This window comes from Salvia splendens, chromosome 3, assembly GCF_004379255.2.
Source record: "Salvia splendens isolate huo1 chromosome 3, SspV2, whole genome shotgun sequence".
NCBI classification, from domain to species: domain Eukaryota; kingdom Viridiplantae; phylum Streptophyta; class Magnoliopsida; order Lamiales; family Lamiaceae; genus Salvia; species Salvia splendens.
In genome coordinates this window covers 42,076,601-42,098,729 of record NC_056034.1, presented here as the reverse complement: position 1 = coordinate 42,098,729, position 22,129 = coordinate 42,076,601, and the positions used below count along the sequence as shown (strand labels likewise).

The 22,129-nt window shown below is 37.4% G+C and overlaps 3 protein-coding genes across 3 annotated transcripts; all 3 read right to left on the bottom strand.

The window, feature by feature from the left end:
- Positions 1-1,894: 1,894 nt before the first annotated feature.
- Positions 1,895-5,793, bottom strand: LOC121796119 (monocopper oxidase-like protein SKU5). The gene is made up of 9 exons (XM_042194860.1): positions 5,349-5,793; positions 4,850-4,959; positions 4,480-4,750; positions 4,247-4,385; positions 3,453-3,819; positions 3,005-3,370; positions 2,813-2,891; positions 2,350-2,549; positions 1,895-2,256 (listed from the first exon to the last, which is right to left on the bottom strand). The coding sequence occupies exons 1-9, from the start codon at positions 5,487-5,489 to the stop codon at positions 2,175-2,177; spliced, it is 1,755 nt and encodes a 584-aa protein (XP_042050794.1). The 5' UTR covers positions 5,490-5,793; the 3' UTR covers positions 1,895-2,174.
- Positions 5,794-10,181: 4,388 nt separating this feature from the next.
- Positions 10,182-13,153, bottom strand: LOC121793891 (acid beta-fructofuranosidase 2, vacuolar-like). Its single transcript, XM_042191914.1, has 7 exons — positions 12,822-13,153; positions 12,579-12,587; positions 11,351-12,207; positions 11,079-11,237; positions 10,737-10,972; positions 10,571-10,658; positions 10,182-10,485 (listed from the first exon to the last, which is right to left on the bottom strand). The coding sequence occupies exons 1-7, from the start codon at positions 13,048-13,050 to the stop codon at positions 10,249-10,251; spliced, it is 1,815 nt and encodes a 604-aa protein (XP_042047848.1). The 5' UTR covers positions 13,051-13,153; the 3' UTR covers positions 10,182-10,248.
- A 1,454-nt stretch (positions 13,154-14,607) lies between these two features.
- Positions 14,608-20,252, bottom strand: LOC121796118 (probable trehalose-phosphate phosphatase F). The gene is made up of 14 exons (XM_042194859.1): positions 20,155-20,252; positions 19,965-20,017; positions 17,385-17,454; positions 16,837-17,294; positions 16,595-16,735; positions 16,439-16,510; positions 16,194-16,319; positions 16,049-16,105; positions 15,857-15,958; positions 15,674-15,751; positions 15,527-15,596; positions 15,320-15,390; positions 15,122-15,214; positions 14,608-15,042 (listed from the first exon to the last, which is right to left on the bottom strand). Exons 4-14 carry the CDS (start codon positions 17,128-17,130, stop codon positions 14,959-14,961), a joined length of 1,188 nt encoding a protein of 395 aa, XP_042050793.1. The 5' UTR covers positions 17,131-17,294; positions 17,385-17,454; positions 19,965-20,017; positions 20,155-20,252; the 3' UTR covers positions 14,608-14,958.
- Positions 20,253-22,129: the final 1,877 nt, after the last annotated feature.

Here is a 22,129-nt window from a genome sequence, read left to right as displayed (position 1 = left end):
AGCGTCTCGTACGATCCCATCGTCGGGAATCAACAATCCCGGAAGTACTTTTGGGAAAAGGTCACCGAGGCCTACAACGAAATTAAGCTGAAGGGGTCCCGCCGCTGCACATTGAAGATGCTCCGAAGTCATTTTGACCGAGTCGACAGAGAGGTCAAAAAATTCTGCGGAATCTACAAGAATGAAGCGGCTCATTACCAAACGGAGCCGACATTCTGAGATCGGCTTTGCGAGTCTATTTCGACGACAACGGCAAAGAATTCAAACATGTCGATGTTTGGGAGGCCGTCAAAGACGTCGAAAGGTGGGCCGGCGGTGTCCAGTCCAGCACGGGCTCGACCTCGAAATGCACGAAGCACACGACGGGTGGCCAATACTCGTCTAGTGGGGGCGGTTTAGGCAGCGCCGCACAAGAGGTTGCCTCGCAGGAGGTTGAGGGCACGATAGACGATAAAGGGGGGTCCTCCCGTTTGAAACCGTCGGCCGCAAGGGACCAAGGCGGCTAGAGGGAGGAGGGGCCGAGACGAATCAAGCTAGGCGGGTTCCCAAGGGCCGCCCTCCTCCCTAATGTCCATGTACTTCACCGTCACGATGGCGGACACTTCCCGAATGACGCCCACCCAATATCAAGCCCATCATGCCGACATTGTGTATCTGGCGGGACAACTTGGTATCCCGCCTCCATTCGGTGCACCGCCACCGTCTTCAGGGGATGATTCGTCGGCGGAGTAGTTTTTATAATTTCTATAAATTTATATTTTAAATTATGTCTTTTTTATTTATTTTGCCACGAATTTAATTATGTATTTTTTTTAGGATTTTAAGTTGTAATTTTATTTTGTTTAATGAAGTGTGTTTTTATTAATTGAATTTGTTGGAAATAAAAATAAAAAATGAAATTGAATGAATAGTTAAGGGATGAGATGGTTAAGAGACGAATAAGAGATGAAGGGTTGCAGGTGCTGTCTCTTAGTTAAGAGATGAAGTGAAAAGTACAATGGGACCCATGAATAGTTAAGAGATGAGACGGTTAAGAGACGGATAAGAGACAGCGTTGCAGATGACCTTATATTAGGTGTATCAATGCGTTCGAATCATCTTAGGTGCATAAGTGAGGAGTGTGGTGTGATTAAAACACATAACAATAGCCTAAATCTTAACCGACAAATCAATAAGAACAAATTATAGAATTTAGTATTTGAATAAGTGCATGTGTGGGATAGAAGAGAATGTCAATTAACTAGAGACAAAACAAGTATGCATGGCACCAGTTGTCCCATGGGCATTGATAATGACCCATTGCCAGATAACACATTTGTGAGAAATGTAGTATAAAATATAAACTCATACTTGTGGTTAAAAAAAATAAAAATAAAATAAAAATAAAAATAAAATAAAAAAAACTCATACTTGTGGTTGAAGGAATAAATCAATGTGCAGATCTATCAGACCAGCCACATGAATACATTATGGAGTTGGTAAAAAAGAAAGAAATATTTGATGACAGGTTGGCCATCTTGGCTGTAAAGATTCAATTTTGAAAACTAATGTGTCCCTATCTCACATGCAATATATCATCACAAATTGTCTTGCTTCCAAATTTCCAATCTCACAAGTCATAATAGATAACGTTAGGGTTAATTATAGAGGAATCTGACAATTGAGGGAACTTCGTGGATTAATATTTCATTTTGAAACCTTATGGGGCTAAAGAATTTGTCCAAAAATCATGATTTAAATTAGTATTTTATAAAGAAAGATTGTTCTATGATTGTTTTCTAATACCTAGAAGTAGGATTATTTGTACACATACATATAAAAAGAATAAGAATAGCTGGAAAAATGGAGTAAGCAAGAATACTATGAATTGCTAAGGCAAAGAACATATAAAATGTAAGAAAATTTGATGAATCTTCATTACATCGAGAGTTAAATTAAAGTGATAAAAGAATGATAATGAATCCACACAGTTTAAACAAAGACTCCGGGAGCATATAATAATACTACAGCCGGCAATAGAATAATTGGAAAAAAAAAGGAGAGGTTAAAACGTCTTAAAATTCCTATCAACAATTACTAGAATCACAGCATGAAATCTCACAATAACAGTTTTCAAAACCAAAGGCCAGGCTCCCCCGCAGACAGCAACAAACTAGGCGCCAACGAAGAACTTCTCAGGCAAACGCTGAAAACAGCGCAGAGATCATCAGTATGAAGCACCTCTGCATGCTGCTCGCAGAGGATATATCCTGTGGCCTGCATATGTAGAGCAGATCAAGTTAGGAACGACCAACAAAATGATAAGAAGGTGAGAGATTGTACGAGACAATGGTTGAGGACGGAACATACTTCTGCTTATTGCTTAGTGCACCACAGAAGAGAGCATTATCTGGAATTGGGAACTCAGTCTTGTTATTAGGCTCTGGATTCACCACCCTCACGTACGTTTCCTGTCCTAGATACCAGGAGTCGAGGTTTTCAGTTCTCAGATTCCAGACTCCGACATTGTCCATTGAGATCAGAATTGCTGTCCATGCTCCAGGATATACCTAAACATTGTAGGGAAAAGGAGGTCATGATTGCTGCAATGTATGAGATATTAAGGAAGGCTCGTCTCCTTTATTGTCTGTGAAGATAATAATACATGCAAAACATCAGAATATTTTGCTGTATCTGACCATCATAAAGATAGAATCATCAATACTCCAGATTGGATGATTCTTTTTCTTGTATACCGTATTTTCTATTTTTGAATACTCAAAAAGACTCGTGTTTCATATATATGTAGAGAGAGACACCAAAAAGTATGTACCTGTGCTGTGCTTCTAGCAATACCATCCCACTTATTGTATGTACCCCTGCTATTCTCTGTCCATTCACCATAGTCCATACTGCAGTTAAACGACCAAGATTGCAAGATTAGACCATATATAACCAGACATATCTCATTTTCATATAAAATATATGATGTGCAGTAGTGAGAAGGGAGCTGTACTGTACATACCCCACGACAAAAAAGGCATATCCACTCATGTGATATGTTTGAACCTTGGTGTCGTTGTTCTGAAGTATCACTTCCATAAATCCCCTGTATGTGCCGTTGATAACTGATGTTTCCATTCGAGGTGGCCCCGTAATCGGCTTGGTAGGGAAGTCTAGTTTGTATACTCCCTTCACCTTGTACTCATCTGCAAGTCTGATCGGTGTTGCAGGATTAACAAAGGAAATCCCACTAAGTGTTGTTCGTCTTTTCCCATCAATCGTCACCGGAGGCTTGTTCTTGAGAACATACACATCGGTCACATTGATTGAACCATATCTAAAGGAACCTTGAGGATTTGGGCGAGCACCACTAGCAGTCACATTCCACCTGCATAATCACAGCAAAAGATGAGCTTTCGTGGATAAAGATGTTGGACATTGAATATGTGAAGCTCAAGATTGCTTGATACCTAATAGATCTCGCCTGGTTCATTGAATATGTCTTATCGAATTGGTCTTGTGGTCCGGCAGGAAGTGGACCAGATGCCTTTCCTTTTGAATTTGAGTAATGCAAGATGCCAACACCAGTGACTCTCTGCCATATGGTCTCGTTGACAAACCTTGCACTAGCAACAATGTAGTAATCACTGCTTGCATTTTGATCCATGGTCACCAGAAAGGAGTACGATTGTCCGACATGTATGTCTAAGCTAGTGTAGTTCTGCTGTACTGTATACGAACCCTCACTTTCTGCTAAGAGCAAGTTATGGTTCTGAATTCTGAAATTTAAACTAGTTGAAATTCCAACATTGCTGACCCGGAGCCGATAGGTTTTGCCTGCAAAAAATCATAGCATTAGCTCTCCAATAGACAGCATAAGAAGCAAAACTGCCACATTGAAAACAGGAGCTGCTTTTCTGGTATGGACATGTATTCACTAGCTATTAATAGAAGGTGAGAAAAAGAGCAAGTGAAAAAGAAGTACGGAAAATCATTATATGTTCAAACATTTCTTTACAGAATACTATATATGATTCACATCGTTGTGACACACATTTGAAGGACACACATATAATTTTGGCATTGACTTCGGTTTTAAGGAGCTTCATGTGAAGTTTGTATATTAATGTACTAGATATTTCCATATCTTACTAAGCATTTTCCATGTGATTTGAGAAAGTTCCATTTTCCAATACAAGTAGTTGTTTCTGAGTAAGCAGAGACTTCAAAAGTGGCAAAAACAAACACCATCTTAAAAACTCACCTGGTTCCACTGAAAGCGTTTCATAGTCAATGCCGGCAGGGACAAGAGTATCATTATACCTATAAGGTCCTTTTCCATTAATCAGGACCCCATCTGGCATCCCAAGATCCTTCCCAGCATTGAGGGTCTTCCTCAGCGCCTAAAACACAAACCAATTATCATCAACAAAGCTAGAACATAACACACAAACTACCTCACAATCCTAATTCCCATACCAAGAGAGAAGCACTCACCGTATGATTCTGGATGTACCAGTCACCTATCACAATGGTGATATCCCCATAAGGGGTGTCAAAAGGGATAGGAATAATCGCCCTATTATTCACAATGATGCTCCCAAAACCTCCTGATGCCTTCTGGAAGTTGAGTGAAGGGAAGTAGTAGAAGCTCCCAACTTGGTCCTTGACCTGAAACTGGTAAGTCCAGTTCCACTTTGGTGGGATGGGGCAATTCGTGCCGAGCAGCCCATCCTGCCAAGAACTCCTCCTCTGCTGAATCCCAGACCTAAATTCACTCAACACAAACCACATTTTATCACCATTGACTAATGTGACAAGCTTTTCACAAGAAATCTCAAAGTGAGAATCATTTTCGCAAACTTACCAATGCATTAAGAGGTTCTCATCTAGTTTGTTTCTCACATTGACAACAACATTGTTGTTGGTTGTTATATTGATTGTGGGACCAGGAAACTTTTTATTCACAGCAATTACCTGCAGCAGCACATTGCATTTCAGTCAAGGAATCTTAAGTCTTAACTCTTCAAAATCACATCAGCATCAAACCTAGATCTAAGCTTCAACTAGTGGGCATAAAGTTTGAATCTTTACTAAAAAATTAGCAACAAAACAATAGTTCTTCACCCACATTGTTAGATCTGAAGCTAAAGATTCAAGCTTTGAGAAATATAAAGCAAACCCATAACAGAAACTACATTATAAACAGGTCCATTGTAGCAACAGGGGTTCTTCACCCACATTCCTAGATCTGAAGCTAAAGATTCAAGCTTTGAGAAATATAAAGCAAACCCATTAACAAAAACTACATTATAAACAGACCCATTTAGCAAAATGGGGAAAAACGAACTTAAAAAGAAGTATACCTGCTGAGGAACACCAAGTGGGGAAGCAGTAATGTACGAAACCACGAACTCAAAGCTAGCATATGGATCATCAGCAAAAGAAGAGCCCAGCAGCAAGCAGACATTGAGAGCCAAAAGAGAGAAACTGCAGAAACCAGCCATGCTCCGTAGTTCGACAACAAGACTTGTTAAAATCAAAGAAAACAATCGAAGAAGGGGGGGAAAAGCCCACTTTTTTCTTGCTTTTTTTGGTTGCTGCGTTTTACATTATCAATTGGAGAAGGGTCTGAAGAGAAAGTTACACAGAAAAGAGACAATAATGACACACTAAAGAGAGGAAGAGAGTGTTTCAAAAATTAAATATAGGAGTAGGGAGAAACGGCTCTTTATCTACTACAGTTAAAATTGGAATTGGTTGTGTATGCGTTGGCTGTTGGTGAGGTGAAGAAATGGATAAAAAGCACCATTCAACCTCAGCCCCCTAAAATACAACGGATTTAAAAAGAAATATACAGAGACAGTTCAGAATCGTGTGCACGTGAGAGAGAGAGGGGTAGTATTGTCAAAGCAAATGACAGTTCATAAACAACATGAAATTACACTGGATTCCACGCGTATCTTTCGTTTATTGATGTGTAGATGAAGGCTCCACCACACTTAAATGCAATTATTGTGTGCGCACATTGGGGTGATGATGGGATGGGAATCGAGGGCCATAAATTTTGAATTTCTTTTTTTCAATTTTACCCGCAAATAAATGGAGTATTAAATTGAGGTAGATACTCTAAGACTAGGGAGGTGGAGTGGACTAAATGCTCATGACGGTTAGATACTGTAATTGGGTTTTTTTATCATCATTAAGATCTCTAATTTGATAATTTTAATGAGATTTAGGATAAATGCGATGCGACACTATAATAGTAATTTTGCTTTAATAGGTACAACAAAAATTAAATGTAATACCCCTAAAATTTAGTAGTACACTATTACAGCATCTAACAATATTAATTACTCCTCCGGCCTTAATAGTTTGTTATCCTTTGACCCGGCACGTGTTATAAAAAAATGTACTAATAGAAAGTGAATTGAAAAAGTTAGTGGCATGTGAGTCCTATTTTTTTATAGTAGTATTAGTTTTATAATAAAATGTTTGTGTGAATGATTTAGTGGAAAGTAGAATTTTAGGAACGGATGAAAATGAAAATAAGTTTTTTAGGAACGAAGGGACACATTGTTACACAAAATCATAAATTTGAGTATCAGTGGAACTAAGATTGCTACATAGTATCTTTTTGTGTTAGAGCAAACTACTAAAAGGGCTATAATTTTAACATTTTTATCTATAGGGATATAATTTTCTTTCGCTATAATGAGAAGTCTTTTACATCTCGTTTACCTCTTTGGCTATCCAAAATTTCAATCCATTACCAAATACAAGTCATTAGATTATGCTATTTTTATTTAGAGTTTAACTTTATACTAGGTTCCTAAATTATTGTGTTAACAAGTATGCAGTAATTTAAAAGAAAATGCCTATGAGTTATGGTTCCTTGAGCCAGTTGTTCCACCCCTTAAGTTGCCTACGAATAAACGCATAGAATAGTTACTAGTCAGTCAGTAGATACTATTGGTAATTACCCAAAAAAAAAGAAATGCTTATAGTGCTGTTTCACTTCTATGAGACAAATTAATGAATATGCATGCGTACATATGTAAGTTCTGACTTGATAGATTGCAACTTTAACCATTAAAATTAGAATAAAGCTATGCGGTCACATTATGGTAAGCCATAAATTAATTAAATAACAAAAAAATTAATTTTTTTTCAAATTTTTAGTTTAATACTACTTGATTTTACTTTTATATCATCTTCATTATATGTTGCTCAACATGTTAGTGTTGCTCTTTCGTAGTTTTTGCTCAACTTATTACTACTATCATTTCTTGATTGTTGCTCAACGTATACAGTAATTCGTGATATTAATGTGTTTTACGTAATGGAATTCAAAGATAAGTATCAACTTACAAGTCCATTCACACACATATAAGTTTATATCTGTAATTCTAATTTTTTTATACATGTAAATGGACTAAATTAACTCTTTATGGCCGGCCACATTATGGCCATTTAGCATCACTCTTAAAATTATATCTTCCCCGCAAATCATGGAGCTTAGCTCCCACACCAGTTTCTATTTAACACATGAATATATATTTGTTTAAAATATTTTTGATTAAAAATAAAAATCCATTATAAATTCTATATCTAAAAAATTATTTTTTTTATAGACAACAGTATTTTCCTAAATAAATTACTGCCAATTAACGACCGACAGAGGAAGTACCAACACCGTCAAAGTAAAATGTGATGTTTACAATATTATTATAAATAAGAAATTCAGACGATGTCAACTTCAGACTATTGCATGCCTAAAATTCAAAAGTCATATATGTGAACTCGAAATAAAATATTCTTTGAACTACTACCTATACTATTTGGTACTTCCTCCATCCGCCGTTAATTGACTCAATTTAACTCGACTTAGATTTTAAAAATTACAATAAAATATTGGTAGAAAAAGTTAGTAAAAAATGAATCCTACATTTATATGTTAGTTTTAAAATTTTAAAATGCGAGTAAATCAAAGTTAATGGAATGTCGTGTTAATTACTAATTTTCGAGTATTCATATTTGGCAGTACAAGTTTAAGACGAGATAATGTTTAAAATCAATTTATGTTTTAATTTGGCAGTACAAGTTTAAGACGAGATAATGTTTAAAATCAATTTATGTTTTAATTTAAACTCCCCACAAAATGATTGATGCTTACGATCTCTTAAGAGCATCCACATAGGCGAGCATCATACGTGGCAGGCGGTGATTCAATTTGATTTTTTAAAAAAATCAGATTTTAATTAAAAAATTTGATTAAAAATAAAAAAATATTTTCCCACTTCCCAAAAAATTATATCCATTTTTATCCACTTTGAATTTATTTTTCAATTTTTTCCCCAAAAAATACACATTTTTCATATATAAATACCCTCATTTTCACACCAAAAAATTCACACCACACTACCCAATTCTCATCTACATTCTCTCATTTACATTCTCAAATCTCAATCTTTCTTCCACTCCTACAACATAACAATGTCCGGCCACGACGATCACCCCCCGGCTCCCACGGTTGGAACCCCGAGTGGTTCGGTTCACAACCGTTTCCTAGTCCGGAAACGAAATATTCGGCCCCTCCTCAAACCCAAGGTTCGGAAGTTCCGGGTGGCTATCTGCCTTACCCGATCGACGACCAAGATGCCCCCGAAGGGCAATACGGGTGGACACCCGAGCCTAGAGAGAGGTCGAGCGGCCCCTCCCAAACTTCGACTCCTCCTACTCCCGGTGTCCACACACCGTACACTCCGGCGGAGATGGAACAATTATTCAAAGCTTTCTTGTCAATCTCCGAAGATCCGGAGGTTGGCACTAACCAATCCGGCGATCATTATTGGTGGCGCATCTGACGCCGGTACAATGAAAACCGGTCGGTTGGAACAATCGAGCGCAACGAGAGTATGGTGCGCAACGCCATATACAGAGCCAACGAAGAAATCCAAAAGTTCCAGGGGTATTACCTGTAGGAAGAGCGGTCGGCGGGGAGCGGCCAGAGCGAGGTCGACATCATCAGTTCCGCCTTGTCGACCTACCAATCCATGAACTACAAGCCGTTCAAGTACCTCAACATTTGGCAGGAGACGCGGTCGCATCCGAAGTATAGGGGAGGCGTAACATCCTCCTCTAGCGGCTCCTCCAAACGGTCAAGGTCGGTATCCCTATCCGACGCCGGCTCCGAAGACGTGGCTAGCCAACTTGCCGGAGCTAACTTGAGTAGCCCCGACGCCGGCCCGAGCGGTTCCCAACGCCGACCGCAAGGAAGGAAGAAGGCGGCGGCCAACCACCGTGGCGCCGTGATTCCATCCGCCCCTGATCCCGAACCCGCTCGCGCTCCCTATGTGCCACCTCAACCCCCCACCAACTTGTTGTGGGGGGTTTTGGCCCAACTCAATATGGCCGATATGTCAAATATGACCCCCCGAGCAACTTTGATCGCATGTGGCGATGATACTGGATCTCCAAAGAACGTTGGGGGTATTGCCGGATGATGACTAGTCTTCCCCGGATGTAATTTTTATTTTTTAGTAGTTTAATTATGTAATTTTCATTTTTTAAGATTTTAATTATGTAATTTTTAGTTTTATTGTAATTTGTAATATTATTCCGGGTATTTTTAATGAATTTTAATTTTGTGGAAATGTTTTATTTAAATTGAATAATAGAATGGTGGGACCCTTGTGCTCGTCCTTGCGGAAGAGCATGGATGTAGGTGTTGTGCTATTGCCTAAGAGCAGACAGAAAAAGTGGGGTCGGGCCCACATCCATCCGTACTAGCTGGCAAGAGCACGGATGTGGATGCTCTAAATTTCCAACAAAATGATGTTCATAACTCAATTATGATATCTAAAATGCATGTAGGAGGATGCTCACAAGTCACAAGTTAGTCCAAGTATCTCAAGCTAAGAAGAGATGATGCTCACAAATTAAATGTGATTTGTAAAGTTCTGAACAAAGATAACTATATTTCTATCATTCAATATCCAGACATGATAATGCTTTAAAGTTGAATGCTCATAGTCTTTCAATCTCAAAGAGTTGATGCTGAGAAGTTGGTTACTGTCATTCAAGCTCCATGTGATAATGCTCTTTAGTATTTCAAGCTTATGACAAAACAATCTTTACATAAATAAACATTTTTATTACCTCATTCCCGCCTCTTATTCCCTCCCTACAAATTCTCAACTTCATCTTTTTGCATAAAATTTTCCCTCCACCAATGGAGCTAACAAAAAAAATACTCAAAACCACCTACAAAATAATCGAAACGACGAAAACAACAAGCGCATGCACGCACAAAACGGCACCGTTTCTGAACGCAGAAGATCCCATCTGCCATATCTGCAACGAAGCAGTAACATTCGCATCAGTAGCATTGTTAAACAGCATAATCTGCGCATCATTGCCCAAAGCCTTCGTTGGATACACGCGCGACGTGATGCACGTTCTCCCCCCTTGCGCGAAGCTCTCAACAATCGAATGATCAATCTGCGACACAAATTCATTTTTCCCCATCAATTTTCATTTAATCATTAAAATAAATTAAAAAATGACAATAGTTATAAGTATTTACCATGATTCTCATAGACAATTTTTCGCCTTCAAGTACAGGGACAGTGCTTCCATAGATTGCTTTGCTCACATCAGTTGCCTCAGACGACCTAAGACACTCACATGCACGCGCATTAAGTTTGGAAGAGATTTTTTTATAGTGAAGAAAGTTCTAGAAGCTTCTAGACCTTGAGTGATCAGCACAGAAGAATGTCTGGAAGTTTCCCTTTTCATTCTTGTAGATGTAGAAATAAATGGGAGAGAGTTCGGTTAGGCCTTCATTAGCGAGAACCAACAAGCCGAATGGTCCTAATGCGCCTCTCGAGGCTGCGCCGCCGCTCCTGGAGCATTCATACTCATTGCCGCTGCCGTCTGCTCGCTTCATGGCCTCCTCGTCTATTTCGAACTCTGCCACAATGTCTAGCTGCAAAATAAAATGCCAAGATGGATCGGTTTTATGTGTTGTCTTTTTCTTTTATCAAAATTTAGATAGATAAAATACTTGTGGTAATGGTGTAGAGTGTTTTGACCTGAGACGTGGGGCCAACGTCGAGGGGCACGATAACACCTGCGTTGGCCTCCATGTCGAAAACCTTCTTGTCCATTCGCAGTGTCTCGACCTCCTTCACCGGCCATTGCAAGAGGTTGGTGCCTGTTTTCATGTCGTATACAACTGTCCTTGGAATAGCCTATGTACATCAACATAATGATAAGTTTGTGAAGTTTAACTAAAATTTTTGTATGTATCAAACACACATTATTATTAGTTATTACTATGTTATAAGTTGGCAAGTATAAGTACCTGAAGTGAAGCCCAACCCTTCTTTATGTCGGCCTCTTCACTATCCGTTTCTTTGATCCAACCCCACAAAACTCTCCTCTCTTTATCTTGATCGTAAAACGTCTTCGATGCGTAGAAAATTCCATAATCGTACCTCAGTCCGATACCGGCGTCGAGTTCAGGGTTTTCGGGCGACCAAGTTCCATACTTGGTATCATAAGTTCCAATGGCATAATAGTCATTTCTATCATCATCGAGGCTAGTTTTGACAATGTGCTTCACTTTAGGGCCGGTGACCGACGTGTCAAGCCCTCTTTCTTCGGTGGTGGAAACCGGGTAAAAGTCAACGCACTCCCACATGCCCGTACGGGGCACTGCGTGGAGCACGTCGTGAAGGAGCTCGTATCTTGCGAAGTCCTTGGTCTCGTAGACCAATGTCATGCCAGTCTTTTTAATCTTAGAGCCAATAGCGACTCGCCACTTTCCTTCTGAGGTCTTCCAGGCAGTGGTGGGGTCCCGAAAGTCCTTAATGTCAATGCCAGGTGGCGGGACCAGGACCGGGTTGCCTGAGTACTTTACCCAGTCAATGAGGAAGGGGTCGGACGAGTCGGCCGGGTATGCGAGATTTTGGACCTGGACTGACTCGTTGGTGGCCCCCGTGTAGAGCATGACCAATTTGCCATCATCGAGGAAGGTGGCGGACCCGGTCCAAACGCCATTGATGTCGTACCATTGATCCGGGATCATGGCGACAGGGAGGTGGCGCCAGTTTATGAGATCGGATGAAACTGCGTGGCCCCAAACAATGTTGCCCCATACGGCGCCGTATGGATTGTATTGGTAGAAGAAATGGTACCATCCCTTGTAGAACAATGGACCTATATTGAATTTGGGTTAGTAAATATAATTGGTAACTATTGACTGACGTTGATAGTAAAAAAAAACAAATGATTTAAGGTTGAATTGCTTTAATTGAAACGGAGTTTGAATTTATTAGTATTATCAATTATGTAGGCATGTGATCTAATGCATGTTTATGGTTATATTTTAAAATTTAAATTATTAAGCTTAAATGGTCATGCATGTTTACACTATTTTCGATTTGTAATACAATGCTTCTTTCTACGGACATTGTGAAGTCCAAATGTTAATTAGGAGTACATAAATATCATTTGAGGTATAACAAAAATATTTATACTATCACTAAATAGAACCAAAATTTATATGGTGCATAAATAAATGGACTTACCATTTGGATCTGAGGTGAGACATGCCAAATTCCACCAACGCAATCACGAACCCCCAAAATTCAAGACAAATAATATGAACATGATTAGAAAAACTGAAATGGGAATTATGTAGAAATGAAGGGAAATATTTCATTGATTAACAGAAGGGAGAAATTAAAGCATGAAAAACAAGGGGATTTATACACATTAACAAGAACTCACTATATAGAAAATTAGGAAGAGAAGTGAAAAACAAATCTCACCATTCATCCAATTCTTCTTAGGCTGAAAATGGTAGGCAGTTCTTTGCCATGTCAACAACTTAGCAGTCCATGGATATGCAGGTCCCAACTTTGGCCCACTCTTGGCCGACACACCTTCCCTCACCCCTCGGCCGCCCGGCGCCGCGGGGGCTGGCTTCGGGCTTTCATCATAGCCACGTGTCGATGATCTGACCACAAGAAACAGTCCGACGCCCAACAGCCCTACCATACACAGGAGGATCACCGTGGACGGCTGGCGCCGGAGCTCCTCCCGGTCCTTGGAGGGGCGGCGGGCGAGCAACGGGGCGGAGGGAGCTTCGACGGTCACATGTGATAGCTCATCGTTGGGATGGAAAGATGGATTAGGGACAGACATATTTTGCATGGGAATATAATCTTTTTTTTTTCCCTTTATTGTGAAAATAAATTTTAAGTTTGCAAGAGACTTGCTTTATATTAATCACTAAATTTCCGAAAATTGTGTTGCGGAGATGTGTTTATGTGGACTGAAAATTCATCTAGAGAGAGAAGGCATGAGGCCAGGGAAATGGTCGTGGCGTGGAAGATTGTGGATGAAAATATTGACATGATATTAGAATCACATTTTGATATGGTTTGTTTTCTTACACGTTTTAACTAGTCAATAGGGGGGAATTTAATTTCTTGTTACTCTCGAAATAAGATTTATGGTAGCGATTTCTATTTCATATACTACTATTTTGCTATGGTTTGATTTCTTTCACGTTTTAACTAGTCAATAGGGGGGAATTTTCTTGTTACTCTCAACCTAAGATTCATTGTAATGAGTTCTCTTTAGTACTCCTCCTATACACTATATTGATATGGTTTGTTACTCGCAAATTAAGATTCATTGTAGAGAATTCTATTTCACATGTATACTATTTTGATATGGTTTGTTTTCTTTCACATTTTAACTAGTCAATAGGGGGGAATTTTCTTATTACTCTCAAAATAATATTCATTGTTGAGAATTAATTCTATTCCATATATATACTAGTAGTACTATACAAATATAGGCTTCTTTTTTAACTAGCTAAATCATGATCAGTGGTATAGTAGATGCGACGATGGAGGAGCCGGCCAACCCCTCCCCTCACAGCTCTAATCACATTGGTTTTTCCAACTTTTAGCTGAATTCATCAATGAATAGGAAGGGGCATAAGGACAATTTAGGCATTGTTAGAATTAGAGCATTGTTATATTTCCAAATGAGGATATATTTATCTTTTTAAAATTTGATAAAGATTATAATTTTGATAAAGATTATAATTGTAATAGTGGTTTTGATCTCAATATTAAACAACTCTTCCGCACACACATTTACACAAAGTATGCCTCCTCCTAGGTCCATCAATAATTATCTCATTTTGACATTTTCATCTGTTCATTAATAACTATTCTATTTATTTTTATTATTACTTTTGGTAATGAATCCTATGTTACACTAACTCTATCCGTCCAAAGGCAAATGAGACATTTCTTTGAGGCATGAAATTTAAGAAATTAATTTATTAAAGGTTAAAGTGGATAGAATAAAGAAAGATAGAGAATAAAGTAAGAAATGATAATGTTTTTACCAAAAAGAAAATGACCGCGTTAGAACAGCCTAAAAGGAATACTACTCAAGTACATTGGAACAAATGAAGTACTATAACTTTGTAGTTTAAAAATAACATTTGGATTACCGAATGTTGCGTATCACAAATTATTCAGAAACGTTGATGGAAAAACAGAACATCAAAGGAAATATGGAAATCATCCAAACTCAGATGCCAATAATCCAATTTCCATTCCATTATCGAACGATATATTGCAGCAACTTTTTGTACAATTATCAAATACTTACTTATCAATTACAGATAAGATGGATAAAATCAAATTGTAATGGCAGCATTGCTATCTAAAGGAGGTAGGAAAAGCCCCCCTTGTTCGTCCCAGAAAATTAATAAATAGAATAGGATTAAAGCTTTACAATACTGTAAGATAAAATTATTTAATGCAATAGATGATTACATGCAAAGAAAACGGACTTATATCAGCAAAAACCAAATGCTCAACATTTTCACAGCCTTCCATTTTGCTGTAGAATTATGGATGGCCTAGTTTTCTTCATATCTTATTCGGATGATTTCCAGCTCGTTCCGTTTTTCCTTGCATCACCTCGTGCCATTTTCACCAGGGACTCGAGGAAATCTTGAACCTGAACGAGATTTCCCAAGGTCTCAGAAACTCGATCCAAGAATGGAAACGATGAAGAGTATAGTAATATGATGTCATACCTCGGAAGTGTCCTTGAGAGAAAAGAAAGCATTGCTCTCTTTCGTGACAGCAGATACAAGGATTCCGTAGCCACAATTCCTTTTCTTCAGAACCTACAGAAGAAGCAAGTTAGTTTACAAATCAGGATACAATCCCAACTAGATGACCAAATCGAAAAGGGTTTTAACGTGTGTGCACGTGCGTGTGTTCTTTGCTACCTTGAATGCATCTTCATCAGTTCTGTCATCTCCGATGTAAATGGGGAGCACATCGTCACAGTTGCTAAACCCTGCAATGCCATGTTCCGTTGATCAATATGCAAATCATGTACCACTAAACGTTCAATACAGTTGCTTTATAAGTCCAGTGCACGAGTTCTCCCTATTATATATATGCGTGTGTCTATTATTTTGAATGTAACTGACCTAGAGATTCAAGAAGAAATTCAACTGCCTTTCCCTTATCCCAGTTAATAACAGGACGAATCTCTAAAACCTGTAAAGATATAAAACTGCATAAGAACTTTGATCTCCAGATCAATGCTTGTGTATGAATTATCCCGAATGTGTTACCTTCCGTCCATGAGTTAGTCGCAATCTCGGATAGTCTTTCAGAATGTCATGAACATATTGTGCAATTATATGCCAATTCTGGAATTCAGAATGAAAAACAAAACTCAAATATCATTAACTAAATCAAAAATTTTTTAGTACGATATAATCTCTGAAGTGCGATAGCAAAACATCGATGCTCACCTCCTGATCCACATTGCGATAATGTACAGAGGCACAAAATTTGTGGTTCTCCACTTTTGCGCCTTTTATGTCTTTACAAGTCTCAACAAGTTTAGCAAAAACCTGCAATGAAAAATCAACAAACAAGATCACCAACGATTCTTAAAAGATGTTTCTTCATATAGCTTTGTCGCAACGTACAAAGTTGCACACCTCATCAATCATAGGTAAAAATTCCCTAGCAGGCTGGAATAGATTAATCTCCTTGCCCTGCACATAACGGAACGAATAGTAAGGCAAAAAGGTGATATTAGACGAGAGAGATGATGATGCCATTCATGCTAAAACACACAATTACCTCCTTGTCAGTTGACTTAACACAATTTACATTGTTTCTCGACACAATCTCCTTGCCCGGGAATATGATGTCCATTCCATGACTACCGGCATAGTAGAGTTCGGTTAGTCCTACCAGTTTGAAGACCTTTAAATGGAAGAACCGCATTTAATTAGAGTTATGCTTAATCAAACGATATTAACAATTCTATTTGTGAGATCATAAGATTTTAACTGTTCAGATTTATTATAAGTTTGTATATCTACCATGTCACGGCTTCTTCCGCTGATGATGGCTGTTGGAAAATGCTCTGCAACACTCCTTACTGCAGACCGCATCTGAAAATCATGTTACTTTTGTTATACGATAGGACAGAAACTAGGTATGATAAGACAGTAATTGAATGCCAAATAACTTCTCACATCATCAGACAAAAAAGCACGATCAGGGTTGTCCACAATGGGGGAAAGTGTCCCGTCATAATCTAGAAATACGACTATCTTCCTATTCCTTGCACGAGTACTTATTTTCCGGAAGGAGTTGAGTGCTGATGGGTACCTGATCTGCGAGGTCAAGACAAAAATAAGGATACTGAGAAATGTTATTATAAAAGGAAAGAAAAGGCCAATGTTATTATTAGTAACTGAAAAAGGACAGCATTTACCTTCCAAGACTCGTACGCAGTTTCTCCATCATCGGGAACCAAATCAGCAAAGTTGAAATCCTTGAGAACCTTCTTGCGAGGAGGGGAAGATGATTTCATAGCATCGAGCCAGCCATTGGAACAGACATCATCGAGCTTTCCTGGCTTTTTTCTGGGAATTGATGGGACAGCAGTGGAGAAAGACTGCCCAGATTGTGAGCAAGGCATGAGACTAGAGTGGATCCCCAGTCGAGACTTGTTTATTGGTGCAGGATCCGCAAGAACCGGAGAACCTTTTGTCGACTTCAAATCCATCAGTACCAGGTGACTTTTTAAAGAACTTGCTTATTGATGATCAAATGCTAAAATTGGAATGTATGACTAAACTCCTCCTATCCGACCCTCTTATCAATGAAAAACCACCGCTTTAATGTCTTTTTGCAACTGCTGCTTGGGAAATAGTCCATTAAATTGAGACTCTGCACAATCCAGTGATATTGCAATTATTTAAGTAACAGATTTTCAAGAAACAAAATCACCACAAAAGCAATTTCTTGAACGTAAGATACCTCATCTCTGACCCTCTATTCACATACACCAGGCAGACAGTCAATCCCACCACTTGACTTGCCTGTTGTCCTAAAATGATGAAAAATCAATGAAGTTAATACATGAATAAAAGTAACAGAGAAACAAATATTCCAGGTGTATCACCTGTCCAACTAAAATATAGAATCATTGCTAAATAAGTGTCTAGCATAATCAGATATTCATCTACAAACCACCCAAGCTAGTACTTTAGATTACAATGAACAACCGCGTTGCTGCTAATGTATGAGCTGACCAGAAACTGCTCTTCCTTGCTGCTGTTTGCCTTAGATCTAAAATGCATGTTTTGACAACGCATTCACCGTTTTTTATAGAGGGAAAAGAAGTTAAAAAATACAATAAAGTAGATAATACAAATACTGCCGATACATAAAGTTGCCGAGCTATTAATTCACATGTTAAAATTATAAAAAAATATTCTCAGACTTACAAAGTGACCGGAAAATACGTTTTTAGTACGTCATATATGGTAGATATTTGTAACGCTCTGCCGCTCTGGAGAAAATTATTCACATGCGAAAGAAATGGTGCAGTTACATGATTTCATCAATATTTTCTTTCGGTTGATAATATTAGATGTTAAACCTAGCGATACCAATGGGTGCGTCCCCCCTATGTGAAGCAGTGTCAAACTAGGCAGTTACATGGTTTGTCAATACTTCTTCCTGGAATAAATTGAAGATTTCAGACCCAGTGAAACTAATAGGTGCATCTCCCCTCCTCAATCTTCCCACACATTCTTGTAGTGGATTTCGCTACGTGTAGCACTGGCCTAGGGATTAGATTAATTATAATCTAAGCCCAAGTATGTGAAAACATCATAGGGGCAAATAGTTCGAACGAATTGATTTACAGCATCTATTTAATCTTAATGATTAGATCCGGCTTCAAGAGATGAAAAATAAGAAAAGTTTAAACAGCCTAAGAAAAAAGTTGCACAAGGTCAATGCAATACAAAACCATGAACTGTTTGAATGCTTGGGGATACAACTCCCACATATATATACCTAATTAAAGTGAAAACAACAGTGTCCAGGTATCCTTTTACGACAACGATTAGATCTCTATGCACACAAAAGTTAAAGAGGACAAACATTAAATATTAAATGACACGAACTGATAACCACCATGACAATCACATGAATCATGTTAAACTGTATTTTGTCACAGTAAAAATATATTTGTAACGCCACGGATCTAGAAAAACCGAATAATCACAAAGAGTAACAATAGTACTAATAATTAAATCAAACTATACATAATACTTAGTATTGAAGTGGAATCAGCCTATATATCTTCTTAGTCTACAGATTAAGAACATGACTTACAACTACCTAAAACAGTATATAAATTTCTGAAGACCCCACCACCCATGAGAGAGATTCAATCATACTAAAATTTAATTGGCAAATGTTTTTCAAACCCCATGGGCGGCCTTTTATGCCATCTCCTTGCACATTTATGCATTCCCATACATTATTTAATTTCCATGACTAGTCTAGTCACTCTCCTCCCCAAACCTATAGTTTTATACTAAAAGAAACATTAAATGCATCCCACTCACCACCGCTATATTGGGACATTTTAGGTACATCAATATAAACATATTCCTAAAATATCATTTTATAACACTACTTCAACAAAAACTTCATACATGTGATGTGAAACAAAATAACATATGAGGATCGAAAACTCTCAAGTACCTTACCACTATTAAAAAATATTCATAATTTTCAGTGAGGTCAAACTTGAAAGAAGCCAAATGCAAAAGGACAAAAGACTTTAAAAATTAGAGTATTGAATAGAATGATAGTCAAACTTAATTGTGATCATATGATGTTACCAATATTATGCAAACATGTAATTATTTATAAGATCATCCATGGAAGTTGAAAAGGGCTTTCGAGATCGGTCTAGGAGACGTGGATTTGACCCCATGGGCATCCAAACAGGCACCTTGACTTGAAACAAAGATACTGTTTTTATTGGTGGCGTTGATTAACACGCAACTAAGCTAAACAAAACATAAATTATAACCTCATAATCTCAATGGAAAGATAACCAATTGATTAAGACACATGAACAAATTAATATCTCCACATCTAACAGCAACCGACAAGATCATGCTCCCACAATCAACAGACAAACAAATAATGGTGTCTGTCAAAATCAAGAAACCCCCCATAAACACACACACGTTCGCAGACCTCTCCATACAAATTTCACAAAATGGTTGGAGCCAGCTAACCACAATTGAAATTGGGCAAGAACACATGTACAAAATGTGATAAAGACTCGATTTTTAACAAAAAAAAATCTTTTAAGCGACATGAAATAACCAAAAAAGGCAATAAGATTAACACGATTAGATCATTCTTGAACGGAAAAAACATGAATTTCATATTAATTGAAAGAGCATTGAACGATGCAACGACGAGTTAAGGACATTGTGTAGAAACACAGGCACAAAATATGTAATCAATGTTAGCATCAAACGTATATAAAAAATTCAACAAAATAAATAAAAAAAGACCACACACCTGATGCCTCTCTGAAATTAACAGAACGGCAACGGAGGAATCAAATTGGCGCCCTGAAAGATCATCAACATCAAGAGAATCTCCGTCAAAAACAAGAAAAAATTAAATGGGATTTTCAAGAGATAAAAAAAATGAGGGAAAAAACGCAGAAAACGAGGGTGGGAATGAGAGAGGTGAGGGGAAAATCAACCTCAAAACAAACGACGGCAGAAACCCTAAGAAAAGGAAATATGGAGAAACAGAAAACTGAAATTGGAGAGAGACAGACAGAATGGAAAAGGAGAGGAGGAGGTGAAAAGGCAATGCGTTTATTTATAGAGCTGAAAAAAAGAAAAAGACGTGCCAAACAAGGCAGCCACTCTTCCTTTCCTTTAATTAGGAACCAATTACAAAATCTAATTAATTCTATATTTATTTAATCGTAAATAAATGATTTTTATTTTTGGTGATTCTACCTTTTAAAGCTTTGCTTTAGGTGTTTGGTGGTTTCTTCTTTAAGGTTGGCAGAAATGGCTACTGGTTTCTGAAAAAGGAACGGAGCACCTTTTTCAAGAAAAATATTTTCACTATAAATTGAAAACAAATTCAGCCCAAAAGATACACATTCCAAGTATTCTACGTATTACACAATTTAATCTCAAATAGATAATCATATAATAATGAATTATAATCTAACTCTCTTTATCTAAAATAATCTCACAACTTAATACTATATAAATAGTGATATGATAATGAGTCATAGCTAATTTTCTCTAATTAAAATAATCACAAAATTAATCTTAGATAAATAATTATATAAATGATAATGAATCATGGTAATCAAATAACACGCAAGTATAATAATGGGTATTAGAATAAGGAGAAGACCCAATTTAAGAAAATTCAAAAATCTATGTAGATATTAATGAATATAATATAGTCAAAAATAAATTATTTACTGTTATTACTCACTCCAATTTATAACCGTCTCCTATCCTTAAAATATACTTACTCCGTATAAAAAGGAATTAAAGAAAGAAACGCATAATATACATTTGTACACGTAAACTAATTTTGAATATTATACCGAATGTAGCGAAGATTTTAATTATAAATTAAATCATTATAACTTGCAATTCATGAAATGTGGCTCGTAAAAATATTAGTACACGATTTTGCTAATTAACTAGTGATCGGTCGTTTTTCTTCTTGACCAGCCATAGAGTCATTATGTACTAATATATGGAGTAGTACTATTTTACATATAATATAGATGCTTGGACAGTGACACAATATATATATGAATTTCATCTAGTAGGCTAAAACATTATGTTAGACCGTATATAAGAAAATTTCCTTGTCCAGTAAGAATTTATTCAATGTTAATTAAATCACTATATACGATGTGACTTTTTATGTGAACTGCATTAAGATATAAAGATACCTGACGTTACACAAATCGAATTACTTGTAAATAAACCAACTGATAAATCTAATCGTGAACAAAAGTCATTACCACTAATATCTTAACCTAATTAAACCCCTTGAATAATCGTTTACCTTCTTTTTTTAAACAATGAAAAATTCATTGGACATGTCGGAGTGATGTCACAATGAATCATCAACACGACCAAATGATTTCGGTTCGGATCTCCTAATTTTTTACTTAATTAACACACTTTATTTATTTAGCGTAAAAAAGAAGTACATACGGATTTTCTTTATAAAAGAAAGATTTGTTTTCTACATGCCATATCAACTTCTTTGACTTATACTACCATTTTTTTTAATCAAAGTTTTAATCCTAAATACTGTTCTTGATGTGAGAGGTCCCCTCTCTCTCCCTAAATAGACTGTGCATCTGGTCTATTTTTGATGAAATTAAACTCAACACACAAAGTCATTTGAATCTCATGAATCTAAAAAACTCAAATACTATTATTTTAATAAAAAAAATGAATAAATGATAGTAACTCTGTAGAAGATTTAGAGCCAATCCATGCAGGCTTAATTTGTCTGTTGTGGGAAAAAACAAATTGTGGATTGGAAGAAAGAAACCTATCTACATATCACAAAAGCGGCCATTCAGAGCGAAGCGACACGTGGCGCGATAGGATGATGCCAATTGGCAGGCAGCACACTGTGTTCGGACGCGTTACGTGGCGCCTGACTACTGCATGGTGGAC